This window comes from Dermacentor variabilis, chromosome 3 (assembly GCF_050947875.1).
Source record: "Dermacentor variabilis isolate Ectoservices chromosome 3, ASM5094787v1, whole genome shotgun sequence".
NCBI lineage: Eukaryota > Metazoa > Arthropoda > Arachnida > Ixodida > Ixodidae > Dermacentor > Dermacentor variabilis.
In genome coordinates this window covers 66,070,624-66,088,391 of record NC_134570.1, presented here as the reverse complement: position 1 = coordinate 66,088,391, position 17,768 = coordinate 66,070,624, and the positions used below count along the sequence as shown (strand labels likewise).

The window sequence follows — 17,768 nt, the reverse complement described above, 5'->3', positions numbered from 1 at the left end:
TTTTAAGCTCCTGATCAGTTGTATCATTGAAAAACATCCCACTGGACTTAGCTGCACTAAAACTGAAACCTAGACTGTCTCCTTCGTCTCCACAGTAATTAACCAGAGTTTGCAAATCTTCCTAGCTATCTGCTGCTAACAGTACAATATCGTCCACATACATTAAACCCGGTAGTTGTTGCTCAACAACCCTTCTGCCTAATCTGTACGACAGATTATACCCTACATTGCTTCCTTGTAGCCTTCTTTTCATGCTTATCATATAAAGCATGAACAGCAGTGGTGATAGAGGACATCCTTGCCTTTATCCTTTGTGTACCTCGACAGTTGTCGTACTCTTAATTCCTTCCCATGTTGTTTCAACATTATTTTCTCGATATATTTCCTGTAGAAAATCAATTACCTCATACCTCAATCAAATGTCTGCCGACGCGAACGCCCCTGTGGGGTATGTTGAAAGTACTATGATGCATACGTACACATTTTCATAGTCACCAAGAAAATTTAGGAACTGCGTGGCTTCCCCGCTGAGATTTCACTGAACCTTCCGATAATCACGAACAGTGGAAATCTGTTTGGCACTTCATTAATACTGCAGGGCAGTTATCACTTGTGCTCTCACCATGGCTTTATGTAAAGCGTTCACACTGGGCATAAGGGAATGGTAGCTGAACATGCCTGGAGAAGCAGCTATAATAAGCACATGCTCTGTTAATGCCAGTTCTGCATTATCTTATGTAAATATGGCAGAAAAAGCAGGAAAGAGACCAAAGATTACTGAGTATACTTTAATCTTTAATTATTCTGTACATCACACCTTTACTGGTCAGCATTCTTGGATTTCTTAGAAACAACTGTAGTATCCGCCTTCTTGACATGCCGGAGCTGCTTTTTGGACATCCGCTTGATTTTGGCAGTGTTCTTGATCTGAGATATGAAAAGAAGGGAAGAAGCTGATGTTGACGTGGTCACTTATACTATACAACAAGGGTCATATATCTTGCATGGACTCACTCAATCCGAATTACAGTGCTTTTCTACATGAGCATCAAGTGCATTTAGGCTAACCTCTCGGCTTTTCTATCACAATACAGTTGAACACCTCTTCAACAAAATGCCCTGTATAACGAAGGAAGAATTCTGGCCCGGTTCTATTGTGAGATGTGCACCTTTACATAACGAATGATTTCGGAGGCCCCAAGCACTTCATTATAAAAGCATTTGATTGTAAATGTCTCTCTTTCTCTCTCAAGCACATGAGTATTTTTTTTTTTCAGGCGGAACAATGTGCATCAGAGAGTATGTCATGCTATGTTCATTTGCTGGGTCATGAAATCCTGCTATGTAACAATATGCACTAGCTCCACCACCTGTAAGTAGCGGAACTGAATCTGCAGATATGACACCGCCATTGCAGTGCAAATGTTACTGCCTACTGCTGCCATTCCAAGTTTTTCGAAATGGCATCCAAACAGCCACCTTTTATATAAACAAGCACTAAGTACAATGGCCAATTTTGTAATGTTAATTCTGTACTACCATATATAGCATTAGATATGTAATAATAAGCAAACTACCCCTGTGATGGCTTAGTGGGTGTGGCATCTTGCTGCGAAGCATGAGGCTGCAGGATCAAATCTGGACTGTGGCAGCCACATTTGCACACTTAATGTGCAAATGTGGCTGCACATTTACTGTGCATTAGGTGCACATTATAGAACCCCGGATGGTCAAAAATTCATTTGGAGTCTCCCCACGATGACATGCCTCATAATCAAATCGTGCTTCTGGCACGTAAGTGCCAAATTTGTTTTTTAATAAGCAGCCTAAAATTAAACAGCATCTAAGAGACCAAAAAGCTATACAGTGAGAATTTTAATGCACACTGTACACGCAATACTAGACAGTAATGTGTAGACACAACTTGTGCTGCAATTGCGGTGTGTCACTTGTGCCTTGCCTGCAAGGACAAATTTCTTTACAGAGGAAGGTAAGGGATGCAAAAAACTCACCACTTGCACTACTTCTGCCTTTTTGGCATTCTCCTCACGTCGCCTCAGGTTCTCTTCCCTCCTTTTCTTCTTCTCCTGAAATTGGTATAAGGCTCAGCCAATTAAAAAATTAAATATGCACACATACATGTTACACGCACGTACACATTGCAAAAAAAAGTAGCCTTTCCCACAGCAACAACAATCTGGCAGTCAATGGCTGTGCTGGTATAATAAGGCTGACAGAAACTGAAGCTAAGAGAGGGATGAATTGAAATACTTTATCTGCACAAGGGAAACATAAATTTAAAGAAGTTGGAGTGCGCACAAAGCAAAAGCAAGTAGAAGAATATATGCCACATAAGGCTTGCTGAAAAGAAAATAAACACACTCTTACATTACACCTGATGCATCCCTACTTTCCAGAGCTTTCTTGCATCACAAGTTGCAAAAAAGACTCTGCAGTATCCATGCTTCTAATATTAGCTTTGTTTCTTTTGGTAAAGGCCTGTACACACGCACACACACACATGTACATACTGCCACAAATGCAGAAGCGGCCACATTCTGCTACAGGTCAATTAGTACGGCGCTGTATGCACTATTTAAGGTTACTATACCAATGTGTTGCCTCCCATGTCTACTTTCAAGCAGCAATGTAATGAAGGCATGAAGGGGAACCGGCAAAGTAAGTTCTAATTAAGATAAATATGAGGCACGGCCAGAAAAATGGCGCTTATATTGTAAGCCACAGTAACACAAGCTATTTCTACACCCATGAGCCACTCTTGTTTAGACATTTTTCATACCACAGCATTAAGTTCTGCATTCCCATGTCATTGAATTGGGTTATTGAAGCTTTGCTGTGGTGCCCATCCTGTGTTTGGCTTTTGATACCCCAGCTTCTCTGTGATCATCTCGTGCAGCAGGGAGCAGCTGATTTGTGAAAAGTGGAAGGAGAGTTTTGAAATTGAGAAGCGTCTATTTTTTTTAACAGCGTGCCGCACGCTTTTGGTCAGTTTCACTATAACGATTGGTGGCCGGCCAGTGCAGTCTTCGTTGTGCACGCTGCATCGGCCCACCGTGGAGTTCCTGCGCCATTGCCTGACCAGACTGTTGCTCACAATGTCCGGTCTGTACACTTCGCACAATTGTCAGTGTACCTCTGCAGACACCAGCTTCTTGGTGTGCAAGAACCTGATTATGCTGTGAACCTCGGATTCTGTAGGACATTGTACCTGAGTGGCCATCTCCCGCTTCCCAATGCGAAACCAGTGATGTTCTGTACCTCGCAGAATTCCCATTCCTATGCATTCCCTGTTTGCGGCAATTTTCCCTACATCGCTCTAAAAATATCCCTGTCAATTTCCCATAGTTTAAATGTGTGTGCATGTGCACACACACACACGCACACGCACACACACACACACACACACACACACACACACACACACACACACACGCAAGACGCTGTCTTGGCAACTGTAGATAATGTTTAGAAGATTACACAGTTTATTTAACGCCTCAGGCGGACAGCAACATGTCGAGAACTAAATTTTTAATAGGGCACTCTCTAATGCCAGTTCCCAACATATCTTCAACATAATCAGAGCTTTGGCATCAACTAGCACTGGTGGCTCACAGCTTTTTTGTGATTCTGAGTAGGTCACCTCATCGAATACGTACTGATGCAGCAAACTGCTGCTCCCAGTTTGTACCCAACAGCACAGTAGCTTTTCAACAACAAAGGCTATTAGAACATAAAGCTAACTGACTCCAAGTTTGGCCTGTGCACTGAAAATGGTGTGCTGTGGGTTGTCAAAGTGATGGCTTGCTCAAAGGCATAATTCTAATATGTACTTCACTAATATTAAAATGCATGCAATATCGCGAAAATTCCTTTTTTCCCTTTCGTCTCAAATTGTGACTGAAAATTCTCAGAAAAGGGTAAAATTCCCTGCATGAAACATAACAGTGTGAAACATAAAGCTGCACGTGGAAGCGAAATTAGCGACGCCAACAACCTTGGGGCAACGCCTACAACATATATCCCTCAAATGACACTTCGAAAATCCCTGGTTTGCCGGGAAAATCCCTAAGTTTGTGTATTCATGGTCAATGTGATGTTAATAGCGGGAAAAACAAAAGCTAGCAAAATTTCTTTTGATAACTTTCGTGATCCCTTTCATGTTAACGCAGGTGAACAGGACTGACATATGATTGGCCGTTTCCAAATGTTCCCATGCCGTCTCCCCAGTTTCAAAGCCAGCGCTGTGCCAAGCAGAGCTCGGTCCGGGCTCGAAGCCTCGTCCTGTGTGCCTATATGTCCCATGCAGGCTTCCGCTGTTGTCCCGCCATCATCATCACACCATCGTCTTTATCATGAGGCCATCATTATTTAATCGTGGTGCCACCTACATCATGCTACTGTTTAAGTTGTCTCCATTGTTGTCATTTCAACGTCATCACACCATCGTTGTCACTCTGCCTTCATTCCATTGCCATCACGTCGTAGTCATTCCATCGTTGTCACTGTCATATTGTTGTACACACATTCGTATCACGCACAACTGGACATCTGACCACTTTTACACTATGAAGTCATTGCTTGACTTGAATCTCGATGGTTTCTGCAGATTTATTTTTCATTGGTCGTCACAATATCATTTCTGTATGTTCACTAGTTGAGATGTACATCTTTGGAGGAGCTGATCCTGGCTCATGCCCCTCCACATCTCACGCAACTTGTCAAGGCATTCACAAATTTAGCGGAAGATTAATCGGCGATCTTCATTCAGTTTTGTGAGAACTCTAGCCATGTTGACATCGGCTATCCCAATTGAAGGGTACCGTTATGTTTGGCCTTGGCCTTGGAATATACTGCAGGCCCTTCACGGGCCGTGAAGGGCCAGCAGTATATTCAAAAAAAAAAAAAAAAAAAATTACAAGAAGCCATAGCTCGGGTAGGGCGCGTACGTGAACGCCACATTCCTTCCAGGACAAGGTCTGTTTTGAGTTATACTTTATGCATTGACTGCGTACACACCTCAAGTTTTTTCGATGTGCTGCAGCACAACGTCCACAAAGGAAATGGCCACTTATTGAAAAGGGCCATTGGTCAAGGACTGCCATTTGGCCCCTCCCAGTGCTGGCGGCAGTGCATAATCACCTGCGTTCGGCGGCATCTGGACCACAGATGCCCTCGCGCTATGGGAACAGAATGCTGCATTTCAACACCGTGCCTGACAATTCCTTTTGAGCTGTGTTGGACCTAAACAGTGCCCAGAGCACCATTTGGCTGACTGATGAGCCCGATGCAGCAGTGAAGTTACAGAAAGTGTTGATAATCTTATACAAGTGCTGTTGGGGCCAGGGAGGCTGCCCGGACCTTCCCTCAGCCCCAATTCTTGTATAATGACACTTGGGGACAGTATGAGGATCTGGGATACAAAAGCTGTTGCTTAAGCAGCTTGCAGCCGCTTTATTGCTTTCTCCTAGTAAACCACTACACCATGTAATCTACAGTACAAATAAACTCTTCACTAAAAAGATCTCTTCGTCTGTGTGAAGTGGGGTCCAGACCTCCTGCCAGCCACGCATACCTCGGTGCACACAACAGTATCCAAACTGATCATAATGCTCCATAGGGTTCTGCCACTTTTAATCAGTTAAACCACTCATGAGTTGGGCTATGGCCCATAGATTTAACTCTAAATGCTTGGATTAGCAATTGTTAGGTCTTAACTGGCATGTTCCCCAATTGCGTTTTTACAATTGCTAGTAGGTACAGCCGGGCGTGGAGCTTTTGACGGCGCTCGACGTTTATGCGCAGGCGCGAGTAAGAGCAGGTGCGAGAAAGAAAATCTGAGGCCCTTTGCTCCTTGAATATGTGACTCTGTCTAGACACTACGGTGGAGAAGTTGCTTTGCATGTGTAGCGTGCATTTGTCCCTAGGCGTGCCGGCATGGCGGAGGGGGGTCGAGTTTGTTTATGCTCCGCCGCTGACTGCCTACGCAGTGAGACAGTGGGCATGGACGCCCCATTTGGTGATCACTGTCTCTGAAGGGGCAAGGTTCTGACTGGTGTTGTATAAGTCGCGGGTCACTTTGCTAGTCACAACGATAGATTGCATTTTTTACAAGCACTGCTCCAGGAGGGCACATGTAACTGGCAAACGGAGGCCTCAGGAGAGCACCTGAGGTTATAATAAAGCAGGTGGCACAGAATCTCCAGGGCACCCACGCGGCAGCGGGGGGATCAAAGCTGGAAGCAGGGCGGCCCGTGGGTTGGGGCTGCGGAGGCTGAAGCATGCCAGGGGGTGTTCGCATAAAAAAAACTTGGAGGATGCTTAAGCTTTGCCTTCAGGAGTGGAACACGAAAGTGTTATTGCACCTCGTTCGCGCCGCCCACTCATTCGCTCGGCATGCTCTTGAGTCACACAAAGACGAAACGTGCGCCTGAGCAAGCGGAACGAATCAAAGAACTCGGTGTCTCGGAGGGAGAAACGATCTACGCAAGCCAAACGTCGTGATCGGCACGGACAGCCAGGCCGCGAGGCGCTGTGAAGGTGGATGTGATCATCCTCTATCTCGCTTGGCAGACGCATTACTCCTCGCCAGCAGCATGGCACACATCGCAGGGGACACTTTCCCACCAGACGCGCTACGGCACAGTGATCACGTCAGAGGCGTCCCGCATCAGACGCTGCACCTAGGAATCACGCTGTGAGTGGAGAGAGGAGCCGGGTCACCTAAACACGAGGGTTCGAGTGACGCACCCTGGAAGTTGGAAGGGGAGAGAGCGAGAAAACTTATTAAATGCAAGGGTATTGGGGCATCCTCGCACCGGTCCCCGCACGGCCCCAATGCGCTCAAACGAGACGAAGGGGAGAAGCGGGCGAGTGGCGCACCACCTGTCGGGGCAGCGCCGTACACTGCGAGAAGGGAGCCTTCTGTGTTTGCCGCAAGATGGCTCTGCGTGTTCGCCAAGCGCAGAAGAAATGTAGCGGAAACGTACTTCGCTACTCGTTTAACTGCGACTTCTGTAATTTACATGCTCATAATTACCGATATACACCGCAGTATAACTTTCTACGGCACGTTTCTAAGACAACACCACATTCACTAGAGGCGCTTTTGTCACGCTTTGAACCATCAAACTCATGGCTGAGTGGTAGCGTCTCCGTCTCACACTCCAGAGATCCTGGTTCGATTCCCACCCAGCCCATCTTGCAAATTGTTTTTATTTATGAATTGCCTTGCGCCATTTTTCGTTCACGGCCAACGCCGCCGACACCGACCTTTCTGCGACACGAGCTCCATAACACTGTCGCGTTAAAATTGGCTGTCCGCTATCGCGGACAGCCGATCTTATGCTCTCCTGGCACGCGCAGGCCTCTGCGAGCCCCAACCCATGGACCAGTCCGGCTTCTAGCTTTGATGTCCCCGTTGCCGCTTTGGTGTCCTGGAGGCGCCGCCAATAATGCGAAATTGTGACACATTGTTTTAATTAGCAAACAACATGACTGAATAAATATAATTGTGTCGAGCCGCCAAATTGTGATGCTAAGGTTCAGAACTACCGCGGCCCACGACTTCTGCCGGCGCGTCTAGGGACAAGCACATACAACACGCGCTAAGAAACTCCTCCATAGTACCTAGGCAGACTCGTATATTCAAGGAGCAAAAGTCCCCACATTTCCTCTCTCGCACCCGCTCTTACTCGCGCATGCGCGCAAATGTTCGTCGTCTCCGCAAGTGCCATGCCCTGTTGTACCTACTAGCAATAGGAAATATGCTCCCCAATCATAAACAAAACTTTGCAAGTAACTCATCACAGCCAATAGAAAACAGTGTCAGCACATCGTCACAGAAACAGTACAGCTCATGACGAACACTCCATAAAAGCACACACTGTGAACAAACAGTCTTGTCAGTTGCCAACAAAAGCTTCTAGATTGGCTCGTGATGATGAGTGGCTTTCCTTTTGAAGCAGAGTGGTGGCATGTGCCACCAAACTTAAGTTTACTACATTTGTGAATGCTACTTCAATATGTCACTAACAACTCTCATTTGGGTGCGTTATTGTGCATGTGATACATACACAGAATCTCGTGGACATACATCACTTTTTATTGATGTCACTGTTCCTTCTTTACTTATGCACTGCCACTCTTCTGAACATCTCTTGCTTATATTCACTATGACAATATTTAATTTCCAGTAGCTGTAACTAAAATGTAAGGCTTTGAGAAGAGCAAGAAGTGATGAAGACTGATTGCATATGTCTGTCATGCTGAATTAATTGTGTGGCATTCTAACAAAATATGCCTAATTGCATCTGCAGCAATGCTACATGCTTTGCATAAAGTTTAGAGGTGTGGGAATAGTTATTTTTGAGACCGAATTGAATATGAATCGAATAGTGCCCGAGGGAAATTGAATAGTTTTCAAATAATTAACAGTCATTATTACAATTAATATGACATGATGTTTACATTTTAGTATTTTAAGGTTCACAAGTTTCTGTCATTACGCAGTATGCTATGAGGCATTTATTAAAAGCACAAATGGAGCATTACAAGCAAACAAGTAGTTTCTTCACATGCACAGGACTCTTCAGAGAGTGCAAATGATCACTGTATATATAGCCTTTAAATTATGCCTACCTAAGAGATGTAGCCCAATCCCCTAGACAAGTTTTCATGTTTATGTCTATACTATGCCCGCGAGGGTGAGTGTTTAGCGTACTTTGCTCCAATTTTATGTTAAATTGATTGCAGGTGACAGTTCAAAACATTTGAAAAGTGTTTGAAAAATATTCACATTTATGGATAGTGACTATTCGATTTGAAGACTGCACCGAATAGGATACTATTCAATTCATCATTAGAACGTTTCTAATAGTCACACACCCCCACAATGTTATATTATAGCAGGCAGCCTTAGGGGGGCCTGCAAAAGTACTCCAGTGACAGACTGGAGTTATTGCAAAGCATCCTTCTTCCCGATTTAATTGTTTTACAAAGCAGTCTTCTTTTTCATGTTCTCTAATCAATATTTGGCACCTGCCTGTCTAACTTTAAGCCCTATGTTGCTTTTCATGTCACTGGAAATCCAGAGTTTGCCAACACAAATACTTAAAAACACACTTAGTGCCCACCTGCTGTTGTCCATACGCCGCAGTTCCTTGCACTTCCTTGTGCTTCCCTCATCTCGAATGTCGCCCCATGCCACCCTGTTACTGCTTCACTTTTACTGTGAGTGCCTAATTACTCTTTCACATAGGCCTTTCACCACTGCATACTTGTATACTAGCATATAATGTTCTGTGCTTCCTCAATGCTGCATGTCTCATGCCTTTTGCTATAAATGCCTTTTTCTGTACTTTCGATTACCGCACTGTTTTAACACATCCACATATCTAGCTATTCGCATTATTTTATTGTTGGTGTCCTGTTTTGAGACGCTCTGATTCATTTACTGTTAGAAACCACGAAAGCCCATTTTTCCTCACTAAATGGGAATCCTAGCTTATCACCCACACTGGCCACACATATCAGATGTTAGCAAGGTGTTGAATATCGCCACGACTATTTGCTACTAACACAATGTCTGCATACATTAAACCTGGCTGCACTTTCTCTGCAAATACTACATTCAATTTAATGCAGCCTTTAAAGCCTTCTTTTTTCTTTCTAACCATTTTTCCATTCTCCTTTCATAAATTAAAAAAAAAAGAAGCAGGGACAATTGAAAGCTTTGTTCCAGCCCTTTCTTAATACACACTGTTCTTTTCTTGACTGCGACCTCGAGCAACACCATAGCTGCAAAGCTACCGAGACAGGCAAAGAAGTGTAGGTTTGACATGTGGCCACTTCCACCATAGTGTCACCAAGACACCACGGTGCTTTAATGCGGCTTTGTGTCTGCATGCCCTGCACCAGTTGTTCGCTTGACAAAGTTGCATGGCGTTTATCTTTCAGAAATAGCTGAAACATATCGTACTGTGCCTTGAACTCAAAATTTATCCAATCGGTCTACAACCACTGCCGTGTCTAGCAGTAGCATCTCCTTTTCCATCTCCTGCTTCCCTCCATGTATGGGAGTTGCAAGTGAAGAGTGGCAAGGCTCTTATTTGTTCATTTCGTGACTCTGTTAGTTCTACCTATTCTTTGCCTCCTCTCTACAATCCTATATCTTACCTCCTCTCTGGACTGCTGCACGTTAGTGCAAAGGTAAGCGCTGCAGTTTCTGTAATACGTTTGCGGGGGGGGGGGGGGGGGTAGTCATGGATAATTACAGCTGTTAAGAGGCTATTGCAGCAACGCCCAGTGAGCTCCAGATGGCATTGTGGCGCACGCAATGGAAGGGTACAAACAAGTTGCTCGCATCCCCACTCCTCTCTTCCACACCCCTGTTGTGTATATGCATGCTCTCAAACACTCCCCGACACGGCTTGCAAGACAGTGACAGCAGCAGCAGCGGTGCAAAAGTCGAAGGAAGAGTCAAAGAAACCACTTTAAAATCGGATTAGGAGCATTGGTGGTACCGGAGGAAGGAGGCGGGGGGTGGGGGGGAATCGCTTCATGAGAGTGAAACAATGAGATTGCTCATCCAAGTCACCTGCTTTATGTAGAAAGGGCAGAGGTGGAAGAGAAAATGTTGAGAGGCTTCACTGTTATCAGTAGAAATCTGAGATTTTTAATCTCTGTTTATAAGTTACATTGTTCTGCAGGGGGCATTTATAGCTGGCCATTAATGTTCATGCAAAATAGTGACGTATGGCTGTCAAAATTGTTTCAAGGTCCCCGGGGATTAAAGGGCCTGAGAACCAATTTTTGTGGTACCCATCTTTTTTAATGCAATGGAAAGCTTATCGATCAGAGTGTCTAATCATGAAGTGAACGCGAAGGAAGGGGGTTAACCGAGGGGCCCTATTTTTTGTAATCATTTCAAGAGAAGCCAACAAACACAGACAAAAGTCTTTTTTTGTTGGCTTCTCATGATATGATGTGCTAATGCGGAAAGTGCCATGGAACCTTTTTTAGCAGAATTTTTCTATCTGCAATGAGGATGTAGTCGTTCACTGGAAGCATGCTGAAAACCGTGATAGGTGAGCATAATAGTGATTATACACCGGCATTAGTGGGAGGCAGACGACAAGTGTGGCCGTGCTGTAACAACATATGATTTTGTTTATCAAGTCAATGTTCCTACGATTCATGTATTCTGAAATGTTAAATGATTCCTACGATAATAGCTACGTGTTTTTGTGGTTTCCTGTCCGACTGCTTTGGTATTTAACCAGCCAAAATAAACCCGTTGGATCAAAAACGAAACGACACCTTTACACGAGACATGGAGTTCAGCGTGTTGCCATAGCCACGTGTGCGCTTTTGATTTCTGAAGCATAGAATGATGTGCAAGTGTCTAATAGCACACGAACTGCAATTTTAAGCAATAGTTGTGCTGTACTTAATAACAGTCAACTTATGTACAGTAATCTGGTACAATACATTCAAAGTACCATGATTTCACCGCCACGTCTCGCCACTTACTGGTTTTTGAGACTTTCTTTACCAATTTAAAACATAATTCCTACTTAAATCATGAACAGCGTGCTGTGGTCTATCACTATAAATCATGGTCATTTAATTTCCATCAGTGCCTTACAACACATTCTAGCCAGTTGACTATTTAATTCTTAATGGAGCAATTATGATGGCTACAATGGTTCTGGAACTTTAGGCTATGAGGCACAATACTAAAGACTCAATAAAGTTATTTTCAAATTGGACATTTTAATAAGCTTTGAAATATCAATGCCTAAAGAAAGATAAAAAATGTGTATTGCTGGGCGTGCAAATGGTGCACAGTGCAGATTCAAAATCCACAAAGAAGGCGGAACAAGGCTCTTGATTATGTTGTTGACTTAGCTTGTGGGAACTATGAAGGTTCATATTTGCTTGCACTCCTACTCGTGCCACGAGGGCGAGGAGAGCAGATGCCTTCTTTCTCTTCTCCCCTGCGGGGAGCGAACCGGCTTTCTCACCAATGGCACAACTCTCACATACGTAGACTGTCACGTGGCTGTGGAGCACCATGACTATTGTACTGACAAGACTACGAGAGAGGACAAGACTTCGAGATTAAAGAAATTTGTCGACACATGTTTTTCTCCTTTGCTGAACCCTTCCTTTGTTTGCCGTAGGACCATGGCAAACATCTTGGTCATTAGTCTGCAACCCAGTTGCTGTTGTTCATCAGTGTATTGTTGTGGTTTTGCTTGTCTTTGTACCGCCAAAGTCTGGCCTCACAAGGTAAGCACTTGGGAGTTGGTATTAAGCCACAAAACATGATTTGCCTTATGTGCAAAGGTGGCCTGGTGAGAATGCTGTCCACAACCTAGCTGTTTCACTGTGAACCAGAATGCTGTACGGGCTGCTCAAACCATCCCCAACATTTCTTTTTTTTAGCTAAAATATCATAATTGTGTTGGCGGCTTGTTAACCAAGGTTGCAGCTTAGTGTACACAGCAACTCAAAAATCAAAAGTGTTGTCTTTTTTGTTTTTCTACAATCAGCCTGTTGTGCATTTTCGTGACTTATATAGTACATTGAAAAAATGAAGTTTCATCATCCTCTAATTAAAACAGCCAACAGGAGATGGACTGATGTCACATTCAGACGAATACATACCCCAACCTGCACCAACTACACAGAATACACCCCACGAAGTTCACTGACGAGTGCCCGTGGTGCACAGACACACACACACTAAAAGACATCACATCGGAGTGCCCCAGGAGGCCTCCACACATAGACAACCCCATAATACACCAACATCCACTAATGAAGATTAGGCAGTGGGAGGAATGGCTTGTGGGCGAGGCTTGGGAGAGCCGAGTGGCTCTTTTGGACCAAGCCCAGCGAGCCACTCATGCCAGTGGAGCCCTGGAACAGGGGCCCAGCCATCGGGCCTTACTCTATTTATTTCAATAAAGTTTTTACTCACTCTAATTGTGTGCTTATATAGAATAACAGGCACAGTATTATTTCAGGAGCTGAAAATCGGGTGCATGAGAGATTGTCATAAGAAGGCAGAGTAACTGCCGAACTGGGTATACTTAACAAAAAGCTCTGTTTTACCTCAATTTTTCTCTTCTTCTCTTCCTTAAGTTCACGGTCAAGTGCCAGTAATGCCTTTCTTTCTGCGCGCTGTTCCATTTTAAACTTCCACGATGTCTTCAGAGGCCTGTCCTTCACCATGCTTGAGAACCTGAGAATGTTCCAGAATAGAAAAAATGAAAAAGCATGTTTAATTGAGTACAAGCACTAACAGCAAGGGAAGATGAGGAAAGGTTGCGCTAATTCAATGAATGAAACACAATAGTTCGAACAATGATGTAACTAGTGCTCCATCCAAACAGAATGGTAACCAATGCTAGAATTTTGCCGACAGAACACCAATGCTGTTGCTGGTGTTAGCTGTGGGTAGCTGCAGGTGCAAACCGCAAGTCAGTTTAGTCTTTACGGAAGAGTACAGAATGACATTGCGTTCTATCCAGACAGAACAATAACACTGTAGGTGATGTCCTGTCTGGATGAGACCTGTCATAACAGCCGTTACATGTGGCATATTTGAATGGTCACTTCAGTGCGCTAAAAAGTCCACGTAAGACAGCAACTGAACATAAGTAGGCTGCAATGAAAATAATTCGGGGAATACAAATATATTGATTTTAGAGACCAAATCAAAGAACGCCAGAAAGGACGTGAATATTGAAAACATTTCAAATAATGAGCTGTTGTTTTCACCATTACTATAAAATAATGTTGAAATCCTAGTACCGGGTGTGCAAGGTATTTGAGAACACAATGTTGGCTTCAGACAGAGAATATCTCCAGCAAAAATATACATATTTTTGCCAAGCTTTGGGAAATACTTCTCTTACAGTTCCTTTCCACAATGACTCAATTAATCTGCCATCCGCAGCAACCAATTCAATTTTGCTTTGGAAACAGCTGCACGCACAGATCAGGTGGCCCTTAGCGATGTTGGCCATTGAGTCAGCAATGGGGGGCCTTCAGTGAGTCTTTTGTATTATGTGGCTGTTTGTTGGCCTCTCTCTCAACGATGCCCCAGGCATAGTAGTCGAGTGGATTTAAACCTGGAGAACTACGAGGGCACAAGTTGGGAGTGACATGATTGTAGAAGTTGTCAGCCACTTCTGGGTGATGCAGGCGGTGTGGGCGGGAGCCGAATCTTGCTGAAAGACATAAAGTCTTCCTTTTGAAACAGTCTCTATCCAAGGCTTCACAACAGTGGCAAGACCCTTCACGTACACGGTAGCATTAGCACAGAGTCCTTCCGCAAAAAAATGTGGCGACACGACGTCACCCTTGTTGCTGACGACAGCTAACACCATCATAGAAGACGGAAATTTTATGTGCATCACTGTGGGAACCTCATCAGCGCTTGAGCTAAGTCACCTGTCGTTACGGCAGTTAACTTTTTGGTTTTGGTCCAAAGTTCTTTTCATCTGAAAAAAAAAAAAAAAAAAAAAAACGGAGCATTCCAGGCTCCTCGGGTCTCTTCAGCTTGCTTAGCATGCACTTGGACTGGAGCAGATGATTCTCCAGAGTTTTATCGGACATGATTTGCCCCCTCTTCATGACATAGGAATGGTATCTCAAGTCCTCTTGTGCAGCGAGCCTGACAGTCAACTCTGCAACTTGGAGCACATTTTGCAAACCGCTCTGCAACTTTCTAACTGGAATTTTTTTCCTAGCTTTGTTACTTCACAAGTTGGTTAATTAATCTTGACTACAAATCTAATTAAGCAAAATAAAAAGATAGCATGACACACTACATACAAAAGTGAGCAACATGCATTTGGTTGCGTTGTCTTAGAGTGCATCAGCATATTTTTAAACTCTGGCTAAAGTTAGCTGAGACACCCTGCATACAATGGCTTTTGCTTAGATACGTAGATTTATTAGAGACATACGTATATTTAGATGTCTTGTTGAGGTTTTGTGGATACATGCAGTGAACTTTGTTTCCACTTACAGTTTCTTGCTCCTTATCTTCGCATTTGTGTATTCCATTGTATCTTCGCATTTCTAATATATATTTTGCAGAACTCCAGCTTTTTATATGTGATCACTGTTGCAACTATAATTTCTGTGCAATTATAATACACGACCGGTGACAGCTACTCCTGCGTAATACATTGCAACGAAGGACAGCGTCATTAAGACTTTTCCTTGGCCGTTGCATATGTACAAAAATGTAAACAAGGTTGCTGAATGACAAAGTCTCATTAAAATATTTCTCCTCAACTCGTTCATTTCACGGCCTTTATATTTATCATATCAGCGGCATGCACTGCTTTGCTAGTTTCTAAATCATATAGTTCTAAAATCGTGCAATATTTTTTTTTACTTATTAAATAGATAAAAAACTTGGAAGCGTTGACGTCGTGTAATGGCACAATTTTGTGGGACATACGAATATATTATTTTATGAAAAAATACATATTTTACTTGTCTTGATGGTGTGTAGCAAATTCATTTGTAGCATTTTTGGCAATGGTAACGCAGTTATTATTCATGTTTTGATCCCTCGAAAAATTCTGTCAGGAGCAGGCAGAGCTCCAACGTGAGCACCCCCCGAACGAAATTTCTGGATACGCCACTGCATCCGACGTATCGTTAGACACAGTGTTATTATAATCTCAGGTGCTCTCCTGAGGCCTCCATTTGCCGGTTATGTGTACCCTACCGGAGCAGTGCTTGTAAAAAATCCCATCCATCGCCGCGATGGAAAAAGCACGCAGCAACAGAAAAAGCGCCCTAGCTTCAATCCCTGTACGGTAGCACCCAATAAGCTCAACAACACCTTGAATGGTGGCGAAAGCGATGCGCAAGCAGAACACGATCTTGTAATATTGTATTTTGTAAGATAAAAATTTAATCACTGCTGTCCGCAGCAAGTTTGTCAAGCAGATGCATGTTGTTTTCACTCACCCGTGAAAACAAACGAAGCACATGCAGCGTGCACAGACAAATGGTTTTATCACATTTCTAACAGTGCACCTGATGTGTTCACGTGCTCTCAGGTATTACAGGTCATCATCATCAGCCCGGTTACGCCCACTGCAGGGCAAAGGCCTCTCCCATACTTCTCCAACAACCCCGGTCATGTACTAATTGTGGCCATGCCATGCCTGCAAACTTCTTAATCTCATCTGCCCACCTAACTTTCTGCCGCCCCCTGCTACGCTTCCCTTCCCTTGGGATCCAGTCCGTAACCCTTAACGACCATCGGTTATCTTCCCTCCTCATTACATGTCCTGCCCATGTCTATTTCTTTTTCTTGATTTCAACTAAGATGTCATTAACTCGTGTTTGTTCCCTCACCCAATCTGCTCTTTTCTTATCCCTTAACGTTACACCTATCCTTCTTCTTTCCATAGCTCGTTGCGTCGTCCTCAATTTGAGTAGAACCCTTTTCGTAAGCCTCCAGGTTTCTGCCCCTTAGGTGAGTACTGGTAATACACAGCTATTATATAATTTTCTCTTGAGGGATAATGGCAACCTGCTGTTCATGATCTTAGAATGCCTGCCAAACGCACCCCAGCCCATTCTTATTCTTCTGATTATTTCCGTCTCACGATCCGGATCCGCCGTCACTACCTGCCCTAAGTAGATGTATTCCCTTACGACTTCCAGTGCCTCGCTGCCTATTGTAAATTGCTGTTCTCTTCCGAGACTGTTAAGCATTACTTTAGTTTTCTGCAGATTAATTTTTAGACCCACTCTTCTGCTTTGCCTCTCCAGGTCAGTGAGCATGCATTGCAATTGGTCTCCTGAGTTACTAAGCAAGGCAATATCATCAGCGAATCGCAAGTTACTAAGGTATTCTCCATTAACTTTTATCCCCAATTCTTCCCTATCCAGGTCTCTGAATACCTCCTGTAAACACGCTGTGAATAGCATTGGAGATATCGTATCTCCCTGCCTGACGCCTTTCTTTATTGGGATTTTGTCGCTTGCTTTATGGAGGACTACGGTGGCTGTGGAGCTGCTATATATATCTTTCAGTATTTTTACATACGGCTCGTCTACACCCTGATTCCGCAATGCCTCCATGACTGCTGAGGTTTCGACAGAATCAAACGCTTTCTCGTAGGTGCAGCGGTGGCGTAGAGTTAGAACACCCGCCTCGCGTGCAAGAGGTCCGTGGTTCGAATCCCGGTGCCGGCAGTTTTTCACCGGAAAAAAAAGAAAGAAAGAAATGCGCGTGTTGATAAAATTGCACCAACAGGCCTGGAGTGTGGCCTGATCCCGGTGACCAGAACCGGTAACGCACTCCCTCACCAGAGCAGGATTGGCCACCCTGGTGCAGTACTTGGCCACAACCTCCTATATGAACACAACAGGTGCACCTATCTATATAAGAAGCAATGCCTGTTTTACGAATATTTTTCGCTGCACTTAATGGACGAGTTTGTACGCGAAACTCCTGCCATACCTTTTTTTCTCACTTTTCCACACTCGGCCAGACTTTGGGACACCTCTTGGAATTTCCTCCACGTCGTCCTTCTTCTTTTTGGAGCGGGTCATAATGATCGAGCGTTGCTATCCTTTGCAGTCCAACGAAGATTTGCCGAAACTACAGCACGTGCTACAGACAGCGGTTTGTAAACACGACGCTCTTGACTTGCCTCGGCTACAGTTTGACTTGACTCGGCTACTCGGCCACAAATAGG

General features: G+C 44.1%; 1 protein-coding gene across 1 annotated transcript; it reads right to left on the bottom strand.

The window, feature by feature from the left end:
- Positions 1-774: 774 nt before the first annotated feature.
- Positions 775-17,752, bottom strand: LOC142575774 (coiled-coil domain-containing protein 86-like). Its single transcript, XM_075685404.1, has 4 exons — positions 17,531-17,752; positions 13,141-13,270; positions 2,013-2,087; positions 775-927 (listed from the first exon to the last, which is right to left on the bottom strand). Exons 1-4 carry the CDS (start codon positions 17,620-17,622, stop codon positions 820-822), a joined length of 405 nt encoding a protein of 134 aa, XP_075541519.1. The 5' UTR covers positions 17,623-17,752; the 3' UTR covers positions 775-819.
- Between the last annotated feature and the right edge of the window lie 16 nt (positions 17,753-17,768).

Coding starts and splice junctions, on each gene's coding strand:
- LOC142575774 (XM_075685404.1), bottom strand. CDS start 17,622: ATGACCCGCTCCAAAAAGAAGAAGGACGACGTGGAGGAAATTCCAAGA. Junction 13,271..17,530: donor TGGAAAAGTGAGAAAAAAAG/GTATGGCAGGAG, acceptor GAACATTCTCAG/GTTCTCAAGCATGGTGAAGG. Junction 2,088..13,140: donor AGAAGAAGAGAAAAATTGAG/GTAAAACAGAGC, acceptor TACCAATTTCAG/GAGAAGAAGAAAAGGAGGGA.